The sequence below is a fragment of the Wallemia mellicola genome (assembly GCF_000263375.1).
Source record: "Wallemia mellicola CBS 633.66 unplaced genomic scaffold WALSEscaffold_6, whole genome shotgun sequence".
NCBI classification, from domain to species: Eukaryota; Fungi; Basidiomycota; class Wallemiomycetes; order Wallemiales; family Wallemiaceae; genus Wallemia; species Wallemia mellicola.
Window position 1 is genome coordinate 496,850 of NW_006531963.1, and position 22,183 is coordinate 519,032.

The 22,183-nt window shown below is 39.5% G+C and overlaps 11 protein-coding genes across 11 annotated transcripts; 7 read left to right on the top strand and 4 right to left on the bottom strand.

Moving 5' to 3' along the window:
* Positions 1–185: 185 nt before the first annotated feature.
* On the top strand, positions 186–2,183 carry WALSEDRAFT_50984 (DUF726-domain-containing protein; the record flags this gene model as incomplete). The annotated part of the gene is made up of 2 exons (XM_006957664.1): positions 186–679; positions 728–2,183. 2 exons carry the CDS (start codon positions 186–188, stop codon positions 2,181–2,183), a joined length of 1,950 nt encoding a protein of 649 aa, XP_006957726.1.
* A 73-nt stretch (positions 2,184–2,256) lies between these two features.
* Positions 2,257–4,312, top strand: WALSEDRAFT_60093 (GTP-binding protein 1). The gene is made up of 3 exons (XM_006957665.1): positions 2,257–2,300; positions 2,350–3,179; positions 3,224–4,312. The coding sequence occupies exons 1-3, from the start codon at positions 2,273–2,275 to the stop codon at positions 4,151–4,153; spliced, it is 1,788 nt and encodes a 595-aa protein (XP_006957727.1). The 5' UTR covers positions 2,257–2,272; the 3' UTR covers positions 4,154–4,312.
* Positions 4,313–4,372: 60 nt separating this feature from the next.
* On the top strand, positions 4,373–4,663 carry WALSEDRAFT_68435 (Tom7-domain-containing protein; the record flags this gene model as incomplete). Its single annotated transcript, XM_006957666.1, has 3 exons — positions 4,373–4,393; positions 4,445–4,477; positions 4,524–4,663. 3 exons carry the CDS (start codon positions 4,373–4,375, stop codon positions 4,623–4,625), a joined length of 156 nt encoding a protein of 51 aa, XP_006957728.1. The 3' UTR covers positions 4,626–4,663.
* Positions 4,453–5,551, bottom strand: WALSEDRAFT_60094 (hypothetical protein). The gene is made up of 6 exons (XM_006957667.1): positions 5,300–5,551; positions 5,168–5,252; positions 4,993–5,120; positions 4,876–4,944; positions 4,522–4,826; positions 4,453–4,475 (listed from the first exon to the last, which is right to left on the bottom strand). Exons 1-5 carry the CDS (start codon positions 5,540–5,542, stop codon positions 4,656–4,658), a joined length of 696 nt encoding a protein of 231 aa, XP_006957729.1. The 5' UTR covers positions 5,543–5,551; the 3' UTR covers positions 4,453–4,475; positions 4,522–4,655.
* A 10-nt stretch (positions 5,552–5,561) lies between these two features.
* On the top strand, positions 5,562–7,608 carry WALSEDRAFT_54186 (hypothetical protein). The gene is made up of 2 exons (XM_006957668.1): positions 5,562–5,661; positions 5,708–7,608. Exons 1-2 carry the CDS (start codon positions 5,584–5,586, stop codon positions 7,550–7,552), a joined length of 1,923 nt encoding a protein of 640 aa, XP_006957730.1. The 5' UTR covers positions 5,562–5,583; the 3' UTR covers positions 7,553–7,608.
* A 150-nt stretch (positions 7,609–7,758) lies between these two features.
* Positions 7,759–9,015, bottom strand: WALSEDRAFT_37348 (GroES-like protein; the record flags this gene model as incomplete). The annotated part of the gene is made up of 2 exons (XM_006957669.1): positions 7,759–8,880; positions 8,923–9,015. 2 exons carry the CDS (start codon positions 9,013–9,015, stop codon positions 7,918–7,920), a joined length of 1,056 nt encoding a protein of 351 aa, XP_006957731.1. The 3' UTR covers positions 7,759–7,917.
* A 284-nt stretch (positions 9,016–9,299) lies between these two features.
* WALSEDRAFT_32162 (hypothetical protein) lies at positions 9,300–11,402 on the bottom strand. The gene is made up of 4 exons (XM_006957670.1): positions 11,296–11,402; positions 11,175–11,240; positions 10,676–11,125; positions 9,300–10,618 (listed from the first exon to the last, which is right to left on the bottom strand). The coding sequence occupies exons 3-4, from the start codon at positions 10,944–10,946 to the stop codon at positions 9,456–9,458; spliced, it is 1,434 nt and encodes a 477-aa protein (XP_006957732.1). The 5' UTR covers positions 10,947–11,125; positions 11,175–11,240; positions 11,296–11,402; the 3' UTR covers positions 9,300–9,455.
* Positions 11,403–13,373: 1,971 nt separating this feature from the next.
* Positions 13,374–16,306, top strand: WALSEDRAFT_60097 (hypothetical protein). Its single transcript, XM_006957671.1, has 2 exons — positions 13,374–13,385; positions 13,444–16,306. Exon 2 carries the CDS (start codon positions 14,344–14,346, stop codon positions 15,214–15,216), a length of 873 nt encoding a protein of 290 aa, XP_006957733.1. The 5' UTR covers positions 13,374–13,385; positions 13,444–14,343; the 3' UTR covers positions 15,217–16,306.
* Positions 15,603–17,542, bottom strand: WALSEDRAFT_17104 (putative amine oxidase; the record flags this gene model as incomplete). The annotated part of the gene is made up of 4 exons (XM_006957414.1): positions 15,603–16,029; positions 16,078–16,213; positions 16,263–17,219; positions 17,269–17,542. 4 exons carry the CDS (start codon positions 17,540–17,542, stop codon positions 15,603–15,605), a joined length of 1,794 nt encoding a protein of 597 aa, XP_006957476.1.
* Positions 17,543–18,411: 869 nt separating this feature from the next.
* WALSEDRAFT_32166 (hypothetical protein) lies at positions 18,412–19,037 on the top strand. The gene is made up of 3 exons (XM_006957672.1): positions 18,412–18,589; positions 18,614–18,968; positions 18,996–19,037. Exons 1-2 carry the CDS (start codon positions 18,436–18,438, stop codon positions 18,889–18,891), a joined length of 432 nt encoding a protein of 143 aa, XP_006957734.1. The 5' UTR covers positions 18,412–18,435; the 3' UTR covers positions 18,892–18,968; positions 18,996–19,037.
* A 1,275-nt stretch (positions 19,038–20,312) lies between these two features.
* Positions 20,313–22,183, top strand: WALSEDRAFT_37354 (alpha/beta-hydrolase). Its single transcript, XM_006957673.1, has one exon. It carries the CDS (start codon positions 20,498–20,500, stop codon positions 21,719–21,721), a length of 1,224 nt encoding a protein of 407 aa, XP_006957735.1. The 5' UTR covers positions 20,313–20,497; the 3' UTR covers positions 21,722–22,183.

The window sequence follows — 22,183 nt, forward strand, 5'->3', positions numbered from 1 at the left end:
GATAGATTATTTACCTATAACGATTAATTTGTATTATTGTATTCCTTGTGAATATGCGATCATCTGAGATAAGCAGCGAGCCCGGTGGGTGACGGTAAACGTAAATAAGAGGTAATTAACTAAATTAATTAGAATTACCTATTGAAATATCAATAGCGTTTGCTTGCGCTGCTAAACTGTCTTCTATGGATGTATTAGAGCGTGCACCGCCTAATCAGAGGAAGTTTTGGGAAATAGAGTGCAACGATTGGTTAGAGCGTGTATCAAAAGTGCTCAAAGTGGAATACGAAAGTCTGCCACCAGAACCAACGCATGACGCTATCAAATCTCTCGGGATGACCATCCCCGTTGAGACACACAACACAGTTGTACCATCTTTTGTTATGGCTAGTTTATCAAAACATAACGAAGATTTACCAGAGTATACAGCTATTAGTAGAGCGTGCATGAGGAACATGCTTAGTATTTTGAATATTGATCTGCAATTACTTCGAACGGCAGAATGTCAAACAGCAACGACAATTTGGATCACTGTTAAGGATAGTCTCAATGATGATTCAGAGAAAGCTAGAGTACAGCGGAAAGATCGTCAAAAATGGATCAGATGGGCAGCTACAGGTTCTGGTATCGTCATAGGCGGTGTGGTTTTAGGTTTGACAGGTGGCTTGGCAGCCCCAGCGTACGTATTACTATTACTACTTATATAGCTTTACTAATTTTTACTCAGTCTAGCACCTTTATTCGCAGCTCTTCCGGCACTAGGTTTCTTTGCGACCGGTGGTGGTGCTATTGCGATAGGTGTGATGTTTGGTTTAACAGGGGGCGGTTTAAGCGGGTATAGAGTAGCCAAAAGGACTGCAGGTATTTCAGAGTTCAAGTTTGTACCGATCAAAAATGAGGTCTTGTTCGATGGAAGTGCAAATACAAGTAGTACACCTACATCTAGAATAGATCCAGAATTCAAACCTACTTACGATGTACTAAAGAAACCCTCTACTCCGTCTACACCATCAACACCATCCTCACCATCAACACCAACTGGGAAGACCAAACCACCTGTCCCACCGAAACCACCAACGATCAAAGCTAAGTCACAAGCTGAGGAGAAGATCAATAATGAGAAGAATGCTGAAGAAAGCTCATTCTCATTCAAAAAAGTTGGTAACTCCTTCGAGCAGTTTGGCAGTAAAACATGGATGGGAATGCGCAAATTTGGGGACACAGTTAGTAATGGTGTAGCTAATATAAACATCAATAACAAGACAGAGAAAGAAAAAGAAGCAGAGAAAGCTACAGAGAATACAGTCACTGCACCTTCAATGACTGCAACTATTTGCACTACTGGTCTTTTGTTAAACTCTCCGGAAGAGTGTGTTAATGTTTGGAGAGAGGCTCTTGGTGATATTTCGAACGCAGAGAACGATCAAAGAGATATATATGCTCTTACCACAGACCCTGCTTACTTCCTTGACGCTGGCAAACAGATCAATGGATGGGTCATTGACAAAATACTTAATATGGCTGGTACAAAGATCTTAGGAGCGACTGCTTTAGGTGCCTTTATGGCGGCAACAGCTGTCCCCATGGCACTTATTGGAGCTACTGGTATGGTTATTGACAATGCATGGCAAGGTGCTGTAGATAGAGCGAAGAAAGCTGGTGATATACTTTCAGATGTTATCAGAGACAAAGTACACGGTAAACGACCACTTGCCTTGATAGGACATTCGATAGGTGCTCTAATGTTGGTGAAAGCATTACTCAATTTACCAGCACCAGATACACCAATTATATCCACACTTACCCTTATTGCATTGCCTGCAAGTCTTAGTGAGCAGGAATGGTTACATTTGCGCGCTTTTGTCGCGGATGAAATCACTAACGCGTATGTACCAAACGACATCGTGTTGGCTTTGGTTTGTAGATTACATGAGGTATTTACGATTCGCAATCCAAAATCTTCAGTTCGAGTAGCAGGTCTCGGACCTGTAAATAAGAAAGAAGTAGAAACTGAGAAAGTAGCTAATGAAGATGGCACGACACCCCTTGTTGAGGAAGTTTCTGTATCAGGACGTAAATCTCACATAAGAGATGTTGATTTGAGTGGTGTATTGGAAGGTCATTTTGATATACTTCAACCTAACAAAATGAGGAAGGTTTTGGATGTTATTGACATAGAGTGAAATATCATGAATATTTTTGTATTATTAAAGATAAACATACGTTTGGCACGTATTTTTATAATATCTATGACTTCATTCAAACTGTCAAGATGGCACAGCTTACAGAGTTTAGAAGGGGTAAGCTCTAGTATAAGTTTGAGTGACGACTATTAATTACTCAATTAAGAAATTGATAGTATACATGAGAAAGCTATTAGAGCCCAACGTGAGGCTGGACATGCGAAGTATCTCGAGACTGCACTTTCACACAGCAAGCAACAAGCAAAAGCAGCTAAATCACTAGCTCATAAACCACTCGAGGCTGAAATTGATAAGCTCAGTTTGGATAAAGATATAAGTGGCAATTTAGTCAACGTGAATGCAACGAACGTTGTAGAATTACTTTTGAGTAATGATCCACCTATAGATAGTATAGGTTTATACGTTGAAGATTGCATCAGATCAGCACGCGGTGAATATGTCGCCAGCTTGGGCAATGCTACTGACGGATTTCAGTCAGACATCTTAACATTTGAGCAAGTTCTCGTTATACTCAAGCAACTTAAAAAAGCCTGTAAATCTGTTGATTGCGGATTGGGCGTTCTATATCAACGCGTTACCGAAGATGAGAAAGAAGCATTTGTCAAGATTATAATACGACGACTTCCAACTTCAGCAGAATTGTTTCAAGAAGTTAGGTTGGCTGTTTGTGGTAATGTAGATGCTGGTAAATCAACATTATTAGGTATATTATCCAGAGGTGGTTTAGATGACGGTAGAGGAAAGATGCGAGTAAATTTATTCCGTCATAAGCATGAAATTGAAAGTGGAAGAACTAGCTCGGTCGGTTTAGAGATTATGGGATTCGATCACGAAGGTAATGAGGTACAATCAGCTACCCAGAAACATGGTTGGGATGAAATTTGTAGCAGAAGCAGCAAGATTGTTTCCTTCATTGATCTCGCTGGACATGAAAGATACCTTAAGACAACAATATTTGGGATGACGGGAACGCAGGTATGTTTGATTTAACCTTCTAAAAAATTGCTTACATTAGATAGCCAGATTATGCAACACTCATAGTCGGTGCTAATGCAGGTCTGATTGGCATGTCTAAAGAACATTTGGCAATATCATTAGCATTAGACGTGCCAGTTTTCATTTGCGTCACTAAAATTGATATGGCACCACCAAACGTTCTCGAACAGACATTAAAGCAACTTACCAAGATACTCAAAAGTCCAGGATGTCGCAAAACACCTGTATTTATTCGTTCAAAGGAGGAAGCCGCTGAATTGTCATCTACATTCGTTAGAGATAGAGTAGCTCCAATATTTCTGATTTCAAGTGTTACTGGTAGCGGTATACCACATCTCAAGACTTTTCTTAATGTGATTCCACCAGCTTCCGCTGGTCCTGATCTCATTGAGAAGCCTCTGGAGTTCATGATTAACGACGTATATTCAGTTCCTTATGCTGGTACCGTCGTGAGTGGAATTGTCAATACCGGTAGTATTAGGCTAAATGACACGGTAATGGTTGGCCCAGACAGCCTTGGTAATTTTATAACGACATCCGTCAAATCTATGCAGCGGAAAAGGTCGAATGTTAACATTGCCGAAGCTGGTCAATCTGTGTCATTAGCATTGAAGCGTGTTAGAAGAACTGCTGTACGTAAAGGACAGGTCGTTATTGCGAAGACAGAGCCACCACCAAAAGCATCCTGGAGATTTGTTGGAAACATTTTGATACTATATCATTCTACTACGATTAAACCATCTTATCAAGCGATGGCACATATTGGCAGTATCAGACAGACTGTTAAAGTTGTGGGATTGAATAACGACAACAACTTGCTCCGTACTGGTGATAGGGCGTCTGTTACTTTTGAATTTGTTAAAAACCCGGAATACATCAAAGAAGGGATGCAACTGTTGTTCAGAGAAGGCAGAACTAAAGGTCTAGGTGTAATAGCCCAAGTAGTTGATTGAATCTACTATAAGGTTTGTATAAATACGATGAAAGAGTTCATGCATTGTTGTATTAAATAAGCTATCACTTGTAATTGTAATTGTCAGCTCGCCACTCTCTGCTCTGCTTCTGTGGAGACTTTACTTTTAATTAGATATTACTATAATCAAAGTTAATATAAATCTTATATCACTCCAAATCGTCTTGTCAACTCTTCATCGTCAACTTTCATCAACGAAATGCTGAGCGACGACAACAAAGTGGGTTTCATAAAATACATAACTGTATCAGTGTTTCTAACATTTATATAGGAACGTGTCACAAAAGCTGTCGAAGTAGCAAAGGTTCGCTCTACAATAAGAAGATTATATTCTCGCTAATGAAGTACAGGTTGCTGCTCACTGGGGATGGGTTCCATTTGTTATTTACGTTGGATTTGTTAATGCCAACCCAAAGCCAAGTCTCATCAAGCTTCTCAGTCCACTTGCTTAAAAATAATCTATGTACAATCATACAAGCTTCTCAGTTTAGATAACGTACTGCATTCTTATTCCGTATATAACTCAAAGCACTCGCTATCGTCGTACCACCTACAGTCCATTGTAAGGACTGTAATAGTATAGCCGTATCGAATCCAATGAGCGGGCTTACGGTGGTGGCACCCATGAGAATTAGCTGCAGGAAGGTATTATACTGTGATAGTAGTCAGCCAGCGTTTACACTCTCCATATTCGTCCTCTACCTTGCTGATATTAGTTGGTTTGACTTCAGCTGATGGTATGCTGAAATCCCAATACCTTTTGAATGTTTTCTGGTGATAGTGAGATATATGTATATACATCATTGCTACCATACTTACTGGTTCTGACAACGATGCGTAGCGAATATAAAACGCAGACAAGCTCAATCCTACATCTCTTCCTAATATAATGACAGCCAATGGTAAGGGTATCATCCCGGCATAAGTGAGTGTGCACGTTAAGGTTGCTTTTGCCTTTCTGTCAGTTGTATTATTGATGATATCATCCACCCACTCATGAGAGCTTTATCGGCAGCTGGATCGAGTATACTACCTAATACGCTACCCATATTGTATCTACGAGCTAAAAATCCATCGAGCTAGTTAATATGAGCTGGCTATCGTACATATTCATGAAGTAACCCACAGCATCTGATACGCCAGCGTAAACGAGAATAGCTGTCGCAGTTTTGTAATCATGCATACAAATAGAGTAACCTAATGGAAGACAGCTGACTATCCGTGAGGCTGTGAGAGCGTTTGGGATCGTCCATATATTCTCATGCTTTGTCGGTTTATTAGATTGAAAGCGTAAGGTGTTAAATCTAGATAATAACGTAGATCTCCTAATATTTCTAATATTTAAACCACAGGAGCTCCTCAACATCATTGTATCTCTTAAGGAAGAACTTCCATCACTTAGGACAGAAGATGGCGAACGTGACGATGGCTATGGAGCAAATGCTCCCAGAGTTTAAAGATTATGAGAAGAAGAATTTATTCACAAAAGTACGTCAATATCTCTTACGCACTCTCATCTCTCATACTTTTCTAGCTCGAGATAAAGAGTATAGCAGCAAAGCGCAAGAATTTTGAAACCTCATTAGGCAGAAAGACACCTTCACAAAGTGACTACCTTAAATATATAGAATACGAGATCACTTTGGAGAATCTGAAGAGAAAGCGCATGTCTAGACTAAAGGTAGCACTCACACCTTCACCTGCACTTTATGGTATCCAAAAGCGCATTCTCAGCCTTTTCGACAAAGCAACGAGGAAGTTCAGAGGTGATATAAGCTTATGGGTTAAATATATAGAATATCTCAAAAAGATAGGCGCAAACAAGCTCCTCACAAGAACATTCTCTACTGTCATCAACTTACATCCATCAAATCCTCAGCTTTACATTCTTGCTGCCTCATGGGAACTTCACAACAACGTTAGCGCGCATAGTGCAAGAACTTTATTACAAAGAGGTTTAAGACTCAATACTACTGATCTAGACTTATGGTTGGCGTACGCAAGAATGGAATTGGTGTTTGCTGAGAGAGTCAGAAGGCGTTTAGAATTTGATCAACAATTCCAGGAAAACGAAGAGAAAGATAGCGATGATGGCGTCGAAAGGCAACTCGATCCAGAAGGAGAACTCAATTCAAACAAAAACTTGAATATTAGAGCACCAGACTCAGATAAGAAGGTCATGGATGGCGCTATCATCGAAGCCATCATCGATAACGCTAGATCATCACTAAAAGTTCAATCACAACTCCCATTTTTTTCCTCATTAATTAGCATGCTTAGAGAGTTCCCTCTTCCTATCACAGTTAAGCATTCACTTCTCAATCACACATACCATACTCTCAGATTGACATTACCTGAAGACCCAGAAGCTAGACTAATGATAGCAATACGGCCAGATAGTAATGCGCCAGAAGAAGCTGGTGTTCTTGATAAAGTCGAAGGTCTGAAGGTTGCCTGTAATGCTGTCACTACCGTTATGGCAGAATTGCAACTACCACAAATGTCAGAGATGGGACTACAATGGTTGGTTCACCGCCATGATAATGAGGAAGAAGAGAATCTCAAACAGTATATAAATCATTTTATCATCACATCATTTAAAACCAGTAAATCAAGGAAGCTGCTCACCGCAGGTGCTTATCTTAATTATATCGAATACTTGCGGAGGTCGAGTGAAGCCGAGGAAAAGGTCTTCAAGCTTGTGAATGATGGCTTAGCTAAACATTCAAACTCATCCCAATTACATCTTTTGAAATTGGAATTACAACCTTCGAAAGAAGCATATAAAGAAGCTTTAAGGTTGTGTCCCACAACCTGGGAACTTTATGAAGGTTATCTATTCTTTTCGCTTAACGATGATCCCGAAGGTGTCCTCAAGGTATTTGAAACATTGATTGCTGATTCACTACACGGTGCAGCTCTTATCGAAGCAAATGCAAATGCGGTTAGCGAAGGCAAATTAACGATACATGATAAACTACTCCGCAGGTTTATCGAGATCAACTCATCTCACAACATCGTTCAACTTTCCCCACGTCAATTATTCCCGTCATCATTTGTCATTTCACCGTCACCAGGATTTTACGAGTATATTCTCTCCTCTGATATTGAATTAAATGAAAACCTTGTCGATGATTTATATAGAGCTTGGAGGGAACATCCATTCTCAGATACTGTCGTAATCACCCTGAAGACCATAAAATGGTTGTTATCTATCAAGAAGAACTCAACTGCTTTCAACTTGTTCAATTCTGCTCTTACAGGTCTTACAGATGTTCGAGACAAAGTACAACTTGAAAGTGGATGGCAAGCTCTTTTGGGAGGCGATAGCTCCAATAATCAGAGTGGCGAAGATGTGGATACAGCTATGGAGGAATAGATATTTTGTATGTATTCATTAATTTATTATAACATGGATAGACTTGCGTAATTATTAAGTTGGGTATTCCACAACTTAGCAGTAACTTACCTGTGACATAGCAGATAAGATACGATTTCAAGGTTTATACGAAGCTTGAAATTTTATTTCGTTTACATAATACCACATTAGGGTCTTACTAAGGAAAAAAAAAATTCATTTTGGTTGAAAAAATCATCATGACTATTATTTATTCTGAGTTAAAAATATGACTTTCGATTGGCAGGTGAAGATGAAACTACTATATAATGGACCTTACTATAAATGTAGTAGGCTGTCCCAACTTAAAGTCTATTAAGTTTGAGAAACGCAGATATGAATCATCTTCAGTCTTTCAATACGTGAATTACCTTACCACCTCTGATCTCACCTCTCTCCATCTTAAGCAACCAGGGCAAGATATTGTCAAGACCTCTGCTGGTAGCAAAGATAGGTGTTGTCTTAATTTCGTTGTTTGAAATGGGCTCATACAAAGTACCCTTGTCGTAGTTGAAAAACTTGGCTGCTTTTTCTTGCTCCTCATCCATCTCTGTTTGAGTGATTGGAGGATTGAAAATGTAGTTCGCCCATGAGAGATCTTCAGCAAAGACAGAGTGAATTAAAGAGAATTTCACTTGAGCATTAGTTTTATTGAGAGGGAAATCTTTTTGTGGTGGCAACAATGTGTGAACTATTGCAGGTTTTGTGTCGGAAACACTGATGATTGATTTATGCAATGAATCAGGATAGCCAACACAGTCTAATGCAAATGTAACGTTGTCATTAGTAGCCTGTTTGATTTTGTCGACGACATCGACGTCAGCATAGTCAAACAGCAAATTTGCACCAAGACTCTTCACAAGATCACTATTCTTTGAGCTGGTTGTAGCTACAACATTAACACCGCTTTTACGTGCGAGCTGAACAGCGTACATGCCGACAGCAGTACTTGCACCCCAAATCAAAATATTTTGAGTATGACTAGGATCAAGTGCGAAAGGTGACTTGAGGAAGAGTGCTTGAACCGCAGTATAAAGAGACATGCCCAGGGTTGAGGCATTAGTGAAAGTCATTTCATCGGGTATTTTGATACACATGTCTACATTAATTGCTACATACTCCGCAAATGCCCCTTGGCTAGCTGAGTGGTTTCCTGAGACCATTCCACATACTCTGTCACCAACCTTGATTTTATCTGATTTAGACTCGACGACAACACCTGCGAAATCGCTTCCAAGCAAGTTTCCAGGTTTACCAGGTGAACCGTACAAAGAGAAGCTGTCTGGTGGGTTCTGGGCTACTGAATAAACCTAATATCATTAGAAACGCACGTGCGAAACTCCCAAACTCACCTCAACGAGTACATTATTGTGACCAGTCAACACTGGCTTCTCAATCTCCAATACTTCAGCCTTGCGTGTACCGGTTATAATTAGTCCTTTCATGGTTATCAAAAAACAACCATCTGACGAATCATTTATAGTATCTCTCTTTAAGATGACGTCATCCTAACTCAGTGAGTCATAAGAGTAACTACTTTCAGTCAAAGCTTGTGATGAGAAAAGTAGATTATTCTGTTTAAGTGAAATAAAAGTTGGATATTATTCTAGCAGTCTTTTTATTGAGCAATAAAAAAGTACGCAAAAAGAAAACAGGTAAAAGCAACATACATACCTATTTGCAATGATATAATAAATATTGCAATATTTCATAGTGCTTATAATTCTTGTTTAAAAAAAGGAATTTTATAACTTGTATACAAATCATCCAAAATAATTTCCATAAGGAGTAATCTAAGACAAATAGAAAACGATAAAAAATAAACAACGAAAAAATTTACAGTATATCCCAGAACTGTTTGCCAACTTAATATTTGTAGTGCACTTCATTTTTCTATTGTTAGGATGGCTGAAGAATCCAGTGGAATACTGCCAACATTGTGATGTGATTTGTGGTTGTTTTCACTGCCATCATCATCCTCTGCAAACGATTTTTCATCAAATCTGGATGTATCATTTGTAGATCGTAATCTTCCGCTTCTTCTCGAACTGACAGATTCAGCTTCCGTTTCGTGGTATATATCATCATGATAAATTTCAGTATCATCATCGCCCTTCCAGAATTGCTTGTCACCTTTTGCCAGACGTTTCATCCATGGTGGAACCAAGTATGCTCTTTGTGTTTCCCAGTATACATCTTTACGGTCCCAATCTGGTGGTGAAACCTTGTTCTTAGTAAGCTTTCTAATTGCTGCTGGAACTATATTGAGTGCAATATACGAGCAAATACCGGCAATAAGGCCATACGCAATGTTGTACGAGAGTGGCATCATAATAACAGTTAAGAATGCAGGAATAGCATCTCCGAGGTATCCCCAGTTAATTTCAACAATGTTCTTGGCCATCAATGATCCGACAATGACCAACGTACTTCCAGTTGCCCAAGAGGGGAAAGATGCAAAAATTGGACCAAAGAAAATAGAAACGAAGAATAAGAATGAACATGTAATTGCAGTGATACCTGTCTTACCACCTTCAGCAATACCAGCAGCTGATTCAATGAAAGCAGTGGCTGGTGAACTACCCATAGTAGAACCAATTATAATAGATATACCATCAGCCGAGTAAGCCAGTGTTGAATTTTCAAAATCGAGTGTACGCTCATTCATGACTCCGGCGAATCTTGCCATAGAGTAAAGGGTTCCAGTAGCATCTAATAAATCAACATAAAGGAAGGAAATGAGGGCAATCCAAGTATGGCCGTCACTGTAATCAAAGTTGAGAACACCAGCTGATTGCTTAATTGGTCTGAATGTGACAACCTTCTTGAAGAAGTTGAAATTTTTATCACCCTCTGGAGTGTGAGGGAAGTAAGTGACAGGTGTTGGTCTTGGCCAGGAAATAATTGAAACCAAAATGATACCGAAGAATATAGCGCCCTTAACGCGATAAAGCATCAGATAAATTGTGACTACACCACCACAGAAAATACCAAGCCACATTGTAGGTGATCGCATTATCTCTGAAGTAGCACAGCTTTTTTGGCCATCTGGACAGCCACTCAATCCTATAATGTTTGATGAATCTGGACCAAGGACGTTCAAACCTGAAGGAGATAAACCTATGAATGCGATATAGAAACCAATACCAGCACCAGCGGCGAGGGCAATTGAACGTGGAACCAAACGAGCAAGCCATGCACGCACACCGAGCATAGCCAAAACGACGAAAATAATACCTTCTAAGAAAACAGCACCGAGTGCAGTCTCGTAGCTTGTTCTACCACTATTGTTTGAACCAACGACGGCGTTGGCAAAGTATGCGTTCGTACCCAAAGCTGGACCAACAGCAACAGGTAAATTACCTAAAACACCCATTAGAAATGAGCCAATGCAAGAAACAGCTGATGTCGCTGTAATCATATCTCTGTAGAATTCTCTTGTACAGTCACTGTAAGCAGGATCATCGCAACCACCATCATAATCATCGCATTTGCATGTACCACCACACCCTCTAAGAATGTTGGAATTGACTGAAATGATGTATGCCATTGCAACTATAGATTATCTATGAGAGAAGTTAATTGAAAAAGTCTTACCGCCTACCGAAAGTCGTGATACCAGCACGGATTTCTTCTGTAAACCTAGCACCTGTACGAGCTCTCTTGTGTCCTACATAATGAGTTAGTAACTTAAATATATCTTCTGTTGCGTATCATCAACTCACCTGAGCCATCCAATCTGAAATAACGACCGAACCAACTGTCCGCGATTTTGTCGTTGATAATTTCATTCCAGTTCTCAATCCGTCCAACAAACTTGTTGGGCATTTTTGCTGAGATTATTATAGAGATTTATTATGAACAATGACAGAAAACTTTCCTCGATCTTATCTTAGATACCTTATCTTAAATGCGGATAGCTGGAGATAGCTACATATTACGCCCGATATCATATCAAGTTGTTATGAAACTATTTTAAACTTATCATTTATCTCCTTCTCAGTGATTTTCAGCCCTTAATTAATCTAATCATGTTGCCAGTTCGTATGTTATCATCGTACAGATTTAGATCGACTAACAATAATATATGTAGAGAAAAAATCCATAAAAGAGATCGTTAGTCACTTACCCATGTTCAGCAACGTTAAGGTCGGTACAGATAGATTTGTTACGACATACTGTTGTGCATTTCAGTAGTTTGGTTATAATTGCAGTTTTATAGGAAATATACTGTAGCTAACTTGTCACGAATAAGTGAAAGAGAATTGGTGTATTTTATGCATTATTAAATGTTACAATGATAAGAAGTTTTCTGTCATCATCAGGGAGAATTTTGACTAGTCAGAAAAATACAATGCAAATTACATTAACATGATTACTCAGTTCTTCAAGGTCTTAGGCATTCAATTAACTTCACTTTCTCACTTTTTTCGTTTCTTTTATCGCAATCATCTTTGTGACCTATTATGAGTTTTACAGGAATCATTTTAAACCTTCCTCTAATGAGCATCCGGATCAGTCTCTGCTTGTACGAACATTAACATCTTCGAAATTATTAAGACATATACTCTTATCTTCAAGAAGATTCTCCATGGGATACTCGATAGCTTTTAAACATTGAGGAGATTAAAGCTAGGGATTAACAGTTCTCGCAACATGGTTATGTTTGGAGAGAGACCTAGTACCGCACTAGCACGTTAGAAGGATTCAAAGCTTAATTATTTGAGAAGATTTTAATTCATGAATTGTTGCACGGATATTCTCGGTATCGGGTATTATAGAGCAACGGTAGTGTTTCGATGCAAACTACACAATACATGGTCAGCTTTGAGGCAATAATTATGTTAATGACAACAAATAATGATATATTAGAAGGAAAGTTTGTAAGCAATATTCATCTAGTTTGTTCGTCCAATGATATTTTCAGCTTTCATAAATTGAGAACACAACGGACAGTATTTTTAACATCAACATTAACATGCACGTAAACATATGTGATTCATATATCTCATCATCCAATTCCTACCTTCGTCATAATCAATGTCGTTAATAGCATTACGATTATATATGACAACCTTTTCAGATCTGCTCTGTGTGAAGTCTCATTCTGAAGCCCTCGCGAGAACTTCAGTTGTAAGAAACATACTAAGAGCACAAATATAAAATAGGGTACGTTCTCTAAAACTGCGACTGGTTTTTTCCAGTTCCAACCTAAATGAAGAGTTATTGCCATTCTACTGCTTGAAGACACAGATGTCCTGGTTAATATAAGTGGGGGAGATTCACAATTCTGCAAGATTTTTAATTTTTAATTTGTAGGGTAGATGAAGTAATCGCTTAAAGGGTTATATTTAGAATACATTACATTAAATCAGGGTACTGTCGCAGAAGAGTGTGTTGTATTGGATGTATTAGAAAGATAATATGTTTTCTACTTTATGATGTTATACTAAATACTGTTTAGGATTTTTACGAGCAAACTTGCAAAGTATCACCAAAACGATCTAATACGTCATTTAAAAATCAAATAAGACTTAATTGCTTTCCTTCTGATAATTGTATTTGGTGAATCGTGTTAATATCTTAGAGACTCCTTATGCGCTTGTGATCCAACCTGATACGGAAGAGCGGCGTACCATTATTCAACTGTAAATCTGTAATGTTTATGTTGAATATGGGAGTTAAAGTGATTTCAAAGTGAAAAGTGTATAGTGCTTCGATTATAACACTACACGCAGCATTGATCAATGGAATGCATAATCTATTAATATATCATACGACCAACCCTATTGTATTGCAATCTCGCAGACTGAAGTTAAGTATACTATTTGTTTGGTCTTTTTACTTTAAAACAACAAACTTACACATAACAGAAGCGTAGAAAATCGTGATGTATTGCTTTAACGATGGTACTATTATTTCATCGGAAATGCTCTCATTACAGGATCATTATGGAACTTTTTTAAATTTTTGGTCCTCAACCTCTGACTCAAAAGATACATTCATTACCTTCAGAATATTGTGTCATTGAAGGGACCCATGGTTTTCAAGTAATGTAATACAACCCTTCAGACGTACAACGAACGGTTGGTTCAGAACAAGGTACCTCCATGACTTTTCGGATTATCTTGAATTGTAGTTTGCATCAATCGTGGATAGACTGACTTATAGAGTTAGATTTAAAGCAATCCAAAGATTAATAACTCTGAAGCTTTACCTGCCGGGTTTAGCATCTAATATACCTTAGATATTATGACACCAAAAAGAAGCTTCTTTGGTTTGCTCTTCGAGCTTAAGGTTGGTTGAAGGTTAGAGTATAGATATATCCACAGATGGAGATTTTGTAACAACAAATATAGACGATACAGGATAGGTCAGTCCTGGTGCAACATTTGGTTATACAACTCCTGAACCATGCCAGATGAAAAATATGATATAGCCTATAATTAGTTTTTAAAAAAACTTGGATTACATCACCGGGTTTAAGGTACACTATAAAAACAGTCAGTTCTGTCTCAAATGTCGTAATTTTCACTTCGGAAATCAAAAGTATAATTTATAAGAGACTTCATATTTGACGGGAAGAAGCTTGGTAAACTTGGACTACGCTTTTGTCATTTCTTTAATTGATTTGCACAGCCTCCAAGAACCTTTGATGATGTAAATAGTCAGATTCATATGTACCGTACCTTTCTAATCACAAAATCCGAAGTGTGGAGTACAATATTTAAGTCAAATGCGTCTCCTTTAATTCGACAGTGAACACTTCACAGATGTTTAATAGGATTCTACTCGTTTCAACTGCCTTAACTAGTGCTGTAGTCAACGCAACAACATATGCAACATTTTACTCAGACTCTGATTGTACTGAGAATGCATCGGTTGACTTCTCCGTAAACGATGCAGGTTGTTTTAGTGTTGGTAGTAATGAATATGTTAAATACCATGGCGCTAACGCCCAATGTTTCTCATTAGTTAAATCACCATCACCAAGCTGTCCATGCCAATTTGATTGTATTACTGGTTTCAACAGTATTGGGAGCACAATTGATACGTGTGGATTTACTATCATCCCTGATAATAAATGCTACCATATTGGGCAATCAGAATCACTTCGCTTTATTGGCGGCTCTTGTGGTACCAGTAACTGTCCAGATCGCTCCAGTAGATCTATCCCTGCTCTTAAAGATTACTCAGAGGATATTGAGGAAGTTGTCGAAGATGAAGAAGAGCCGACCTCAGAAGAAGCAGAAGAAGGGCTAACAAACGAATCAGCAGCTGAATTAGTAAATACGTACGGTAACGCTACATCACCTTCCCTCGACCGGAGAGACTATGGTAAACCGGGTGCTGGATACTTCCGTTTCTGCAAGGATGAATACTGTACCCTTGACTGTTCAATTAACTTTAGAACAACGAACACAGGTTGTATTGCTGGTGATGGATTCAAATCGATTCAGTTTTTCGACAGTGTTTTGTCAGAAACTAATCTCCGTTTAGTACATACACCACATGGTGAATGTAGTTGCCAAGATGATTGTTGGCATGTTGTCGGTAATGAGTGTATGGTATTACCAAAGGCACAACAAGGTGCAGGATCTTATCGCATGACGACAGAGCATAGTTGTGCTTCAAACAATTGTTAAGTAAACAATTAGTTACGAACTTCGGAATGAATATACTAGTATTTTTTCGTATTTGTTGCGTGAAGTGATGTTATACAATGAGAAATTAGATCAAAAGCAATATTGATGAAGGGTTTATATTGTATATCAAGTATGCTTAAACATTTTAATTGAAGATTTGCACTGAAACATTTATGCAAAGTTACAATAAATCAACCGGAAAATAGGAGCTCTCTTTTTGACAAATGCGATATGTTAAGGTATTGCAACTGGTAGGAGTTGACGTAATTTTATGCCATTCCTTGAATTGGTGCACAATATGTGTCCATTTTATTCTCAAGTGAAACTCAAGCTTATGTTATGTCGTGTTATTTATTTAATGCCGCGCCATTTTATATACAAAAGATCTATATCGTAATCCATCTACCCATCCATTCAGTATTGATTTGTTTGGCTTCATCGACCAATCCCATGTGCAACAACAACTGCACAGATCCCCGCACTGCTGACTCGAGAGCACTGAATACCCACGCATGGGTTATGCTCGTATGTTCACCAACGAAGATAATATTGTCGTGTGTCTTATGATATGATGGAATGAACATTTTGTGTTGATCTTGAGTTGGAGAGGCCCAGCTTCCCGCATAGTTCTCGTCCTTTATCCAGCATCGATACGCTGAGTTGCCAGAGTATTGCTCATAGACTTGATCCCCGTGCAAGTAAGCTAGTGATTCAATCGCTTGCTCCACGAGCTTATCATTTGACCAAGATGCCAACCTGTAGCCCGTATCCCCTGAGCTATATGAGGAGAGCACGACTGCTGGTCCATCGGAGCTACAATAGTGTCATTTCAGAGGAAGAAAGGCAGCTGCTATTACCCACCCTATGTGATATGGAGGATAGCAGACATTTCTTATTCCGTAATAGCGATCAGTATTATCGCAACCTCCCCCAATCGGCTTTTCACCGTGTTCCCAGAATCGAGTCTTGAATTGCAGGGCTGTCTTGCACGCAGAACCTTGTATCAAAAAATTGAGAAACAAATTGGAGGTCAACAAGGAGCTTACCGTAGTTTAAATTGTCAATAGCATTTTTTATTACGGAGTCTTCGAACTTTGGAAGATCCCATTGTCTCACAACCGAGAAAGGACTTGCGACAAACGTATAGTCAAATTCCTTGCTCTCCTTTTTGTTGCCATTTGCTTCATCATTCCATTCGAGCCTGACTTTATCATCAGCTGTTGCAATCTTGTTGATCCGCTTCTTATAACTAATTTTGCCGTCGATAAGGGGATGGAAAGCATTTGGAAGTTGCGCAGAGCCCTTGTCAACAGCCTTCCAATCTGTCGCTCCGAAGTAGTTGTTCTCATCATATATTAAATCCCAAAGAGACACAAAATCATACCCTGAGGCTTCTTGTGCAGTCATCAAATCATAACCATATTTTTGCAATAACCCAGCCTCACTAACATCATCGTAACCGAGATCTATTTGTGTCCTATGTGCTTTGAAGACATTTTCTGCTGTCAGTTTCTGCAAATCTACATTATCCGTGATGTTCGAGATGAGTGCTTTGGCGGATTTTGCATTAGCTGACATCATACTTTCGCCTAATGAGGGATTTGCAGCAATGTCATTGACGCGGGGTATTGAACCATCTGACAACCTCACACCGTTTGAATCTCTGAAGTTATTTTCCATACTTTGTATCCATGGTATGAATTCAACTTTCCATGCGGGGTCGTTGTTATTAATTTTATTGAGATACTCGCCCAATTGGAAGACGAGCTTGTGATCGTTGATCTCAACCGTTTGACCGTTTTTTGTCCATGAGACAGGGAACCGCATTCCTCCCATTTCCTGATATTGATATTCATCTGGCTTTGTGTTATTGAAATATTCGGTATAGAGTCTACCTCCAATTCTGTCACTTGATTCTATTATCTCCCAGTTATGGATACCAACGCTATCGAGAAGTAAAGCAACCATGAGTCCACTCATACCTGCACCTACTATTCCGATGGCTATAGAGTGTTAAAACATGACTGTGATATTTTTTCAATTATTACATACTAGATTCTTTCGACTTGGTTTCAACCATCGACGAGTCAAGGTTTTTGTCCACATAAGCTACACCGTCGAACCACATTCCCAAGGAGTCGAAGTCATCCATCTGAGCTACCATGTCATTCGATCTTTTACGCGCTTCATTCTCAACAAAGCTAATAGGTTCTGATCTTCCGATCAGTTGCTGTCCGACATAACCATTGATACAGAATTTATTGAGATGATGTGTCGATGGGGATCTCCAAAGCAGCTTAGGAATGTCACTACCTATGAAAGACATTGAATCTTCCTTTGAGAATGATTTGAGAGTTTCCTCGTGTCCATAAGACTCGTCACAAGATGATATAGTGAGTCTAACACCGTGTTCTTGATCTTTGAGATATTGAGCGAGGTAACCATGCGATCCTATATGGATATTATGAAGTGAAGAAGACGCGATTGATGGAGGAGTCACTATTTGCAAGAGGCTACTAATTGATGCTGGTGCAGCTGGAAAAGCGATAGATGCACCTGTATAAACTAAGATTGAGAGGACTTTGAGTGGTGTTAGCATGTTAAAGAACGAATAGAAGCCTGTCGTCCTTTTATGTCTTCTCTGTTATCATTAAGCGAGAACCTGTGAGTCAAGTTATTACCGACGGTGTTTGTATAACGCTAGATAACTTATCGCTGCAATGTTATTATTGTGCCTGATTTCTTATCAAACGGTCCATGATAAGCATGAGCGTGATTAAGTAAATTGCTATATTAACTAGCACTGGGATTCCGAATTACTGATAACATAATATTTCCTGCATTATTTCATCTAGCCAGCCCTCAATAGATTGCAACAGATGTGCCCAGCACATAATTCAGTGAAGCTTAGACACATTAAAGGGGATAAGGAACTTCTATATTAGGAAGAAATTCTACGTAGAATTCGAGTAAGACTTGAGATACCTATCTATATTACAATAGCGGAACTGAACCAAAGCACCGGCAACGCTTGCAACAATACTGATCTTTTTACAACATACGACCATCCATGAAGACATTATCCAGATAACCTATGGTTGGACATCTTTATCTTGGGTTTACATATTTTTCTGAAATCAGCGAACATATCTGACTACTCAAAAACGATCTACAAAATTTATGTAAGTATGATTTACACCTAGGACTTCATACTTAGCAATGCGACGCACAATGCGCGAACGCTATGCAGCTCCACTGAAAATCGAAGCTTCGAAATTGTCAGTCATCAAGTCCAATACCTCAAAAACATCAGCCGGAAAGCTGACAGCTGCAAAAACTGCTAAGATCCTCAATGAACTACCTAGAGCGACATGTCTAGCAACCTAGCTACGTACAGGTCACTTCCCTACGACTAAGTCATACCGATACCGATTCAAGCTAATCGACTCACCGAAATGCAGCACGTGCGGCATAGATGATAGCATCTTGCATAGAATATTTATATGTAGGAGACACATAATGGCAAGAATCACCTTGCGAAGAAAGATAACCAAGATCAACATTCGGTTCGAATTAGGTCCAATGTTCAGGAACGCACAAGCTCTTCAAGCCCCTTACGAGTTTTTCAAACTACAATTGACTACGTACCCAAGATACTCCGGTGGTTCTGCGTAACCGAGAAAATTCCCGGACACGCAAATCATCAAGACATTTTACGACACTAGTCAAGAAACGCTTCCTACCAATTCAACATACCATTCAAATCCTCATGCTTCAAGAAGTATTGATGGACGCAGTTTAACTTTGTATCGTCTTAACAATATATCTAGAGTTTCATCATTAAGTATGATTTAGTAGATACTCACAACAGGAGTAAAGTAAACTATATCTTTTACTTGCTAACCTTTCCTTACTGCAAGAATAGACTCGTGAAGAACCAATTACCTTCAGCGACACTCTCAGATCTCGAACTTCAGTTGACTATATCGGGTTTTTCTTACTTGTCACAGTAATTTTCGCTTTTATGTTAATTGTATTCTATTATACTGTTTACTTAAAATTCAGCTCGATTGTCGTTATCCAACCACACAGTTTTCCATATCTATTGAATCTATCAATCACTTTTAAAGTCTTTATGTGTATATCTACTTTAATATGCGGACATTCCGACCCCTTTTGTTCTCAGTGTCTGTTTTATTAAACTGATGAAATCCTGCGCTGTTCGATTCTACACTCTCGGAACATCCGATTGAGAAGATTCTACCTCCAAAAACATCCTTTTTCGAAGTTCTAGACTACCTTCTGAGCTGTCAGAAGATATCTCAATGACAGACCTTTCTCGACGACATTCAAGTGTATCGAATAGGTATGATGGACTGTCAGAATTCATTTCGATGACAAACCTATCTCGATGGGTATCAGGTGCGTCGACTGAATGTGATGGACTGTCAGAGTCTCTTCTCACAATAAATCTCTTCTGAGAAAGTTAGGTACAAACTTCTAAAAATTGGCAGATGAAGAGTGCTAACGAGAATTTCGAGTAGATTTGAATATCGAACATAAACGGACGTCCTTAATTATCATGATCACGTTCCAGTAGGGTTTGTGCTAATAGTATTCAGTGCGGGTGGCGCTTTAAACACCCTCACAATGGAGCGTTCCGTAGAGTGGCACAAGATTAATCCAAATTAGGAACATCCGCAAAAGCCTGTTTTATTTATGCTTGTCATTGAGGACTTCCGGTTATTCAGATGATGTCTTTAATAGGTTTCAGTTGAATACTTCTGAGTTTTTTTTTTTTATAAGAACCGTAAATAGTGTTTTGTGCTTTAAACCTAATCAACCAATCTATAACTGCAATGTTAACCTGAACTTATGTTACTGAGACTTTTTTGCTCGCAGGCTCAGTCCACAGAATATCAGAATACCCTTGACGGTGAGTTCCTCACCGGGCTCCTTATTCCAATTAGACAACGCCCAAGGAAATTTGCCCACAATAGTATTCCCTGGTGGAAGATGATACACCAAAGCAATATTCATTCGGAAAGTCGCGAAAATTGTCGTGGATGACGGTAACTTCTTATGCTCAACTGAGTCGTGTTTTAAGATAGTATCGCCACAAAGTAGACAGTCAATTAAAACACATCAATGACTGTGAGAGCTGCCATGCTCCTGTTTTGTCATGTATGATCAAAAGTATTTCTTCATTCTCCAGGGTAATATATTTTTTTTTTATTGGAGGAAGCAAGCATCTCACCTGAGTTGAGAATGTCAACAATCAATGCTCATCAACAACTACTTTTTCAGTTCCAACGAGAGCTTCAGTTATGAAGCTCTCCGAGCTGCGGGTTATAGTAATTATGGCGGTGCAGATCTCGGCGAGGTGATAGCCATATGCTCACAAATCCGACCTGGAAATGAAGATGACTGGGTGCGTGAATGGCAAAAAGCTGCGCAACGGGCGTATGGGTACGCAGATCACTCGAAAGTAGTAAACAACAAAGCAAGTGCATACGAGGGGTATCTTCGTGCATCGAACTATTTCCGTACGGCTGAATTCTTTCGTAGAGAAAATGTTGATAGAGATGAAACGTCAAACTTTTTGTATGAAAAATCAGAAAATGCTTTTTTAGAAGCAATGGAACTGTCTCCATTTACTTACGAATCCATCAACATCCCATATGAAGCGACAACATTGCCAGGATATTTTGTCAGCCTAGACGGGACAAAAAAAGCGCGTCGTACCATCATCTTTAACGGTGGCTATGACTCAACTCGAAGTGAAGGATGGTTTGCAATTGGAGCGGCAGCTTTGGCTCGGGGATATAACTTCCTTGCATTTGATGGACCGGGTCAGGGTGCTGCCATTCGAAGACAGCATCTTTACTTCCGACCTGACTGGGAGAATGTGCTCACCCCTGTTGTTGACTATGCATTGACTCGCGCAGACATCGACGCCAGCGGCATCGTCTTATTTGGCTGGAGTATGGGCGGATATCTTGTGGCGCGAGGAGCCACACAGGAGCATCGGGCTCGTGCAATAATTCTAGATGATGGAGTGTACGATTTTGGTTCCGCCTTCCGAGCGAAACAGCCCCTTTTTGTGCAAAAGCTGGTCCAACTGAAGTATGATTCGATCTGCAATCTCATTTTTCGCGGTGTGCAAGCCTTTTCCACTAATGCCAGTTGGGGAATGCGAAATGGCAAATGGACATTCGGTGTCTCGTCCGAGGCAGAGTTAATGCGTGCAGTGAACGACTATACCTTGGAAGGGCGCTGTGAAAATATCAGAACGCCGTGTTTGATACTCGATGCGGAGAACGACCACTTTCTGAAGGGCCAACCGGAGATGTTACGGAAGCATTTGCAATGTGAACATGAACTAGTTAGTCTACGAGCAGATGAAGGGGGAGACAAGCATTGTCATCATGGAACCTTCTTTCGCTTACATCAAGTACTGTTCGATTACTTAGAATCACAATTGGCCCTGGACGAAAGAATGTGAATGTATAAGGAAATATACATGACTCTTTTCCGAACTCAAAACGACACCAAAATTTCAATGTGGTTAGGTTACATTCGTTGGAACTCGGGATTTTGAGTATTTTTGTGATCTGAGACGAGGGCGTCCCTGCAATAATCTGTGGCGTAGAAACCGAAATAGCCTAGTCTGGCGGGCGTAGCTGCCGTAGTTGCTGAGATGAAGGCCTATGACGTCATGCAACATCGAGTGAAAATCTTCACCAGAAGTAGGTCAACTTGGTCCCAATAGGTCGCTGGACGGCACGGTTGTGGTCTTCGCTGTGCATTGGTGTAGTGTGAGTATTTATGGCTCTCTTGCATGGGAGAGCGGCGAGTTTGATCTATTATCTACTTGACGCAATTTCTGAATTACTATGGGGTATCAAGTACGACAAAAGAACCTATAGAATGCATGAGAGCTGAGGAATAGATTAAGCCTTCCAAT

What these genes read in the sequence shown, in the direction of transcription:
- WALSEDRAFT_60093 (XM_006957665.1), top strand. Translation starts at nt 2,273, where the DNA reads ATGGCACAGCTTACAGAGTTTAGAAGGG. An exon ending in GCTTACAGAGTTTAGAAGGG is followed by an intron (nt 2,301 to 2,349) that starts GTAAGCTCTAGT and finishes TACTCAATTAAG; the next exon opens with AAATTGATAGTATACATGAG. An exon ending in TTGGGATGACGGGAACGCAG is followed by an intron (nt 3,180 to 3,223) that starts GTATGTTTGATT and finishes TACATTAGATAG; the next exon opens with CCAGATTATGCAACACTCAT.
- WALSEDRAFT_60094 (XM_006957667.1), bottom strand. Translation starts at nt 5,542, where the DNA reads ATGATGTTGAGGAGCTCCTGTGGTTTAAATATTAGAAATATTAGGAGA. An exon ending in TGCCGATAAAGCTCTCATGA is followed by an intron (nt 5,121 to 5,167) that starts GTGGGTGGATGA and finishes GAAAGGCAAAAG; the next exon opens with CAACCTTAACGTGCACACTC. An exon ending in AACCAACTAATATCAGCAAG is followed by an intron (nt 4,827 to 4,875) that starts GTAGAGGACGAA and finishes CTACTATCACAG; the next exon opens with TATAATACCTTCCTGCAGCT.
- WALSEDRAFT_54186 (XM_006957668.1), top strand. Translation starts at nt 5,584, where the DNA reads ATGGCGAACGTGACGATGGCTATGGAGCAAATGCTCCCAGAGTTTAAA. An exon ending in AGAAGAATTTATTCACAAAA is followed by an intron (nt 5,662 to 5,707) that starts GTACGTCAATAT and finishes ATACTTTTCTAG; the next exon opens with CTCGAGATAAAGAGTATAGC.
- WALSEDRAFT_32162 (XM_006957670.1), bottom strand. Translation starts at nt 10,946, where the DNA reads ATGGGTGTTTTAGGTAATTTACCTGTTGCTGTTGGTCCAGCTTTGGGT. An exon ending in CATAGGTTTATCTCCTTCAG is followed by an intron (nt 10,619 to 10,675) that starts GTTTGAACGTCC and finishes GTGGCTGTCCAG; the next exon opens with ATGGCCAAAAAAGCTGTGCT.
- WALSEDRAFT_60097 (XM_006957671.1), top strand. Translation starts at nt 14,344, where the DNA reads ATGTTTAATAGGATTCTACTCGTTTCAACTGCCTTAACTAGTGCTGTA.
- WALSEDRAFT_32166 (XM_006957672.1), top strand. Translation starts at nt 18,436, where the DNA reads ATGCGACGCACAATGCGCGAACGCTATGCAGCTCCACTGAAAATCGAA. An exon ending in TGAACTACCTAGAGCGACAT is followed by an intron (nt 18,590 to 18,613) that starts GTCTAGCAACCT and finishes AGCTACGTACAG; the next exon opens with GTCACTTCCCTACGACTAAG.
- WALSEDRAFT_37354 (XM_006957673.1), top strand. Translation starts at nt 20,498, where the DNA reads ATGCTCATCAACAACTACTTTTTCAGTTCCAACGAGAGCTTCAGTTAT.